General features: G+C 45.6%; 1 protein-coding gene across 7 annotated transcripts in view; it reads left to right on the top strand.

The window, feature by feature from the left end:
• The first annotated feature begins 5,208 nt into the window (after positions 1-5,208).
• Positions 5,209-6,000, top strand: part of SCUBE1 (signal peptide, CUB domain and EGF like domain containing 1) — a 139,325-nt gene continuing 138,533 nt past the window's right edge. For all 7 annotated transcript variants that reach the window (XM_075275128.1, XM_075275127.1, XM_075275124.1 and 4 more), the window contains exon 1: positions 5,209-5,340. In XM_075275128.1, the coding sequence (XP_075131229.1) occupies positions 5,250-5,340 (91 nt within the window). In that variant the 5' untranslated portion in view covers positions 5,209-5,249. The remainder of the gene's footprint in view (positions 5,341-6,000) is intronic.

The raw sequence follows: 6,000 nt of genomic DNA, 5'->3' as shown, positions 1-6,000 counted from the left end.
ACTGGTTATACTGGTCGCTATACTGGGCACTGTTCTTCTCTATACTGGTCACTGTTCTTCTCTATACTGGTTATACTGGTCGCTATACTGTGCACTGTTCTCTATACTGGTCGCTATACTGGGCACTGGTCTTTGCTATACTGGTTATACTGGGCACTATACTGGGCCCTGTGTTTCTCTATACTGGGCACTATTCTTCTCTATACTGGTTATACTGGTCGCTATACTGGGCACTGTGTTTCTCTATACTGGTTATACTGGTCGCTATACTGGGCACTGTGTTTCTCTATACTGGTTATACTGGTCGCTATACTGGGCACTGGTCTTCTCTATACTGGTTATACTGTTCGCTATACTGGGCACTGTTCTCTATACTGTTCGCTATACTGGGCACTGGTCTTTGCTATACTGGTTATACTGGGCACTATACTGTGCACTATGTTTCTCTACACTGGGCACTGTTCTTCTCTATACTGGTTATACTGATAGCTATACTGGACACTGTTCTTCTCTATACTGGTCGCTATACTGGGCACTGTTTTTCTATACTGGTTGCTATACTGGGCACTGGTCTTCGCTATACTGGTTATACTGGGCACTGTGTTTCTCTATACTGGGCACTGTTCTCTATACTGGTTATACTGGTCGCTATACTGGGCACTGTTCTTCTCTATACTGGTTATACTGGTCGCTATACTGGGCACATCTTCTCTATACTGGGCACTGGTCTTCTCTATACTGGTTATACTGGTCTCTATACTACACACTGTTCTTCTCTATACTGGTCGCTATACTTCTCTATACTGGTTGTACTGGTCGCTATACTGGGCACTGTTCTTCTCTATGCTGGTCGCTATACTGGGCTCTGTTCTTCTCTATACTGGTTGCTATACTGGTTATACTGGGCACATCTTCTCTATACTGCACACTGTTCTTCTCTATACTGGTTATACTGGTTGCTATACTGGTCGCTGTTCTTCTCTATACTGGGCACTGTTCTTCTCTATACTGGTCGCTATACTGGCTATACTGGGCACATCTTCTCTATACTGGTTATTACTGGTCGCTATACTGGTCACTGTTCTTCTCTATACTGGTCGCTGTCCTTCTCTATACTGGTTGCTGGTCTTCTCTATACTGGTGGCTATACTGGTCGCTATACTGGTCACTATACTGGGCACATCTTCTCTATACTGGTCGCTATAGTGGGCACATCTTCTCTATACTGGTCGCTATACTGGGCACTATACTGGACACTGTTCTTCTCTATACTGGTCGCTATACTGGTTATACTGGTCGCTATACTGGTCGCTGTTCTTCTCTATACTGGTTATACTGGGCACTATACTGGTCGCTGTTCTTCTCTATACTGGTTATACTGGGCACTATACTGGTCGCTGTCCTTCTCTATACTGGGCACTATACTGGTCGCTGTCCTTCTCTATACTGGTTATACTGGGCACTATACTGGTCGCTGTTCTTCTCTATTCTGGTTATACTGGGCACTATACTGGTCGCTGTTCTTCTCTATACTGGTTATACTGGGCACTATACTGGTCGCTGTTCTTCTCTATACTGGTTATACTGGGCACTATACTGGTCGCTGTCCTTCTCTATACTGGTTATACTGGGCACTATACTGGTCGCTGTCCTTCTCTATACTGGTTATATTGGTCGCTGGTCTTCTCTATACTGGGCACATCTTCTCTATACTGGTGGCTGTTCTTCTCTATACTGGTTATACTGGGCACTATAGTGGGCACTGGTCTTCTCTATACTGAACACTATAGTGGACACATCTTCTCTATACTGGTCGCTGTTCTTCTCTATGCTGGTTATACTGGGCACTTCTTCTCTACACTGGGCACGTCTTCTCTATACTGGGCACATCTCTATACTGGACACATCTTCTCTATACTGGACACATCTTCTCTATACTGGTCGCTGGTCTTCTCTATACTGGGCACTTCTTCTCTATACTGGGCACATCTTCTCTATCCTGGACACTATACTGGACACATCTTCTCTATACTGGACACTATACTGGACACATCTTCTCTATACTGGACACTATACTGGACACATCTTCTCTATACTGGACACTATACTGGTCGCTGGTCTTCTCTATACTGGACACTATACTGGGCACTGTGTTTCTCTATACTGGGCACTTCTTCTCTATACTGGGCACTTCTTCTCTATACTGGGCACATCTTCTCTATACTGGGCACTTCTCTATACTGGGCACTGTGTTTCTCTATACTGGGCACTGGTCTTCACTATACTGGGCAGTTCTTCTCTATACTGGGCACTGTGTTTCTCTATACTGGGCACATCTTCTCTATACTGGGCACTGTGTTTCTCTATACTGGGCACTGGTCTTCACTATACTGGGCAGTTCTTCTCTATACTGGGCACTGTGTTTCTCTATACTGGGCACATCTTCTCTATACTGGGCACATCTTCTCTATACTGGGCACTGTGTTTCTCTATACTGGGCACTTCTCTATACTGGGCACTGTGTTTCTCTATACTGGGCACTGTGTTTCTCTATACTGGGCACTGGTCTTCACTATACTGGGCAGTTCTTCTCTATACTGGGCACTGTGTTTCTCTATACTGGGCACATCTTCTCTATACTGGGCACTGTGTTTCTCTATACTGGGCACTTCTTCTCTATACTGGGCACTGTGTTTCTCTATACTGGGCACTGTGTTTCTCTATACTGGGCACTGGTCTTCTCTATACTGGGCACTTCTTCTCTATAATGGGCACATCTTCTCTATACTGGGCACATCTTCTCTATACTGGGCACTGTGTTTCTCTATACTGGGCACTTCTTCTCTATACTGGGCACTGTGTTTCTCTATACTGGGCATATCTTCTCTATACTGGACACTGTGTTTCTCTATACTGGGCACTGTGTTTCTCTATACTGGGCACTGTGTTTCTCTATACTGGGCACTGGTCTTCTCTATACTGGGCACTTCTTCTCTATACTGAGCACATCTTCTCTATACTGGGCACTGTGTTTCTCTATACTGGTCACATCTTCTCTATACTGGGCACTGTGTTTCTCTATACTGGGCACTGGTCTTCTCTATACTGGGCACATCTTCTCTATACTGGGCACTTCTTCTCTATACTGGGCACATCTTCTCTATACTGGGCACTGTGTTTCTCTATACTGGGCACATCTTCTCTATACTGGGCACTGTGTTTCTCTATACTGGGCACTTCTTCTCTATACTGGGCACATCTTCTCTATACTGGGCACTGTGTTTCTCTATACTGGGCACTTCTTTTCTATACTGGGCACTTCTTCTCTATACTGGGCACATCTTCTCTATACTGGGCACTTCTCTATACTGGGCACTGTGTTTCTCTATACTGGGCACTGGTCTTCACTATACTGGGCAGTTCTTCTCTATACTGGGCACTGTGTTTCTCTATACTGGGCACATCTTCTCTATACTGGGCACTGTGTTTCTCTATACTGGGCACTGGTCTTCACTATACTGGGCAGTTCTTCTCTATACTGGGCACTGTGTTTCTCTATACTGGGCACATCTTCTCTATACTGGGCACATCTTCTCTATACTGGGCACTGTGTTTCTCTATACTGGGCACTTCTCTATACTGGGCACTGTGTTTCTCTATACTGGGCACTGTGTTTCTCTATACTGGGCACTGGTCTTCACTATACTGGGCAGTTCTTCTCTATACTGGGCACTGTGTTTCTCTATACTGGGCACATCTTCTCTATACTGGGCACATCTTCTCTATACTGGGCACTGTGTTTCTCTATACTGGGCACTTCTTCTCTATACTGGGCACTGTGTTTCTCTATACTGGGCACTGTGTTTCTCTATACTGGGCACTGGTCTTCTCTATACTGGGCACTTCTTCTCTATACTGGGCACATCTTCTCTATACTGGGCACATCTTCTCTATACTGGGCACTGTGTTTCTCTATACTGGGCACTTCTTCTCTATACTGGGCACTGTGTTTCTCTATACTGGGCACATCTTCTCTATACTGGACACTGTGTTTCTCTATACTGGGCACTGTGTTTCTCTATACTGGGCACTGGTCTTCTCTATACTGGGCACATCTTCTCTATACTGGGCACATCTTCTCTATACTGGGCACTTCTTCTCTATACTGGGCACTTCTCTATACTGGGCACTGTGTTTCTCTATACTGGGCACTGTGTTTCTCTATACTGGGCACTGGTCTTCTCTATACTGGGCACTTCTTCTCTATACTGGGCACTGTGTTTCTCTATACTGGGCACATCTTCTCTATACTGGACACTGTGTTTCTCTATACTGGGCACTGTGTTTCTCTATACTGGGCACTGGTCTTCTCTATACTGGGCACATCTTCTCTATACTGGGCACATCTTCTCTATACTGGGCACTGTGTTTCTCTATACTGGGCACTGTGTTTCTCTATACTGGGCACTGTGTTTCTCTATACTGGGCACATCTTCTCTATACTGGGCACTTCTTCTCTATACTGGGCACATCTTCTCTATACTGGGCACTGTGTTTCTCTATACTGGGCACATCTTCTCTATACTGGACACTGTGTTTCTCTATACTGGGCACATCTTCTCTATACTGGGCACTGTGTTTCTCTATACTGGGCACATCTTCTCTATACTGGGCACTGTGTTTCTCTATACTGGACACTTCTTCTCTATACTGGGCACATCTTCTCTATACTGGACACTGTGTTTCTCTATACTGGGCACATCTTCTCTATACTGGGCACTGTGTTTTTCTATACTGGGCACATCTTCTCTATACTGGACACTGTGTTTCTCTATACTGGGCACATCTTCTCTATACTGGGCACTGTGTTTTTCTATACTGGGCACATCTTCTCTATACTGGACACTGTGTTTCTCTATACTGGGCACATCTTCTCTATACTGGGCACTGTGTTTTTCTATACTGGGCACATCTTCTCTATACTGGACACTGTGTTTCTCTATACTGGGCACTGTCTCTCACCACAGAAGCATCAGCGACTAAGAAATCCTGCGAGGGGGCGTGGTTATAACCCCGCCCCTCCCTCCTTCACTATTGATTGGCCGCTTCCCTTTCCCTCCCGCCCCTACTGTGTGCGCCTTAGCAAATCAGCGTGCGGCTGTCACTGGGTCCGTCCGTGTCGCTCCTGGTCTGGCAGTGCCGAGCGTGGCTCTTCCCTGGAAACATCAGCTGTTGCCGGCTCCGGGATCATGGGGACTGTGGGCTGCACATGGTGGTATCTCTGTTTGCTTTTCACGGCTCTGTACCGGGATAACCTGACAGGCGGCAGCGGGGTCTCAGGTAAGAGCGACCTGAAAGTTCTCACATTGTCCTTTAAACTTTTGTGCGCTGCTGTATTGTCCAGATGCCATCAGTATCTGCTACATATACCATAGTGCACCGGAGGGGGCGTTATACTGAAGCATCTGAGCCCTGATATACAATCCTTACATTGCAATGTATCGCATTTTAGTGTATGGGACTGTACACACTGCTGCGGCTCCTTTGTACTGCGGAGGTGGATAGATCATAAGATGGTTTCTGAAAACTTTCCAATGTTCCCTTTTCTGCACGGAGTGTCCCCTGATCTCCCTCTCCCTACCCCCTGGCAATCTGTTTTCACTTGCAATTACCTTCTTCCAACCCTTCAAGTGTCGCTACCTTGATCCTGGCTCTCCGGAGAGGATTAGGAACCAGCCCTTTAAATTTTAATTTCCTAAATCATCCAATATAGCCATTTATTATAAGTTTCTGAGCTTGCCCTTTAAAGGGGACATAGCCCTTTAAGTAATTCAATGGCTATACTATAGCCTGCACCCGTGTTATTCCAATTTTGCCGGCCCTACGTAACACCTGCAACGTACGGAACAAGTCTCGGCATTGATAGGTCTCATTGGCCCCCTTTCCTGTAATCTGCTAATTGTAATTGGCCTGAAAGACAAAGATTATATCATAATTATA

The sequence above is a fragment of the Leptodactylus fuscus genome, chromosome 5 (assembly GCF_031893055.1).
Source record: "Leptodactylus fuscus isolate aLepFus1 chromosome 5, aLepFus1.hap2, whole genome shotgun sequence".
In the NCBI taxonomy this organism is placed as follows: domain Eukaryota; kingdom Metazoa; phylum Chordata; class Amphibia; order Anura; family Leptodactylidae; genus Leptodactylus; species Leptodactylus fuscus.
The sequence above is the reverse complement of the archived record's forward strand: the minus strand, read 5'-3'. Positions and strand labels throughout refer to the sequence as shown.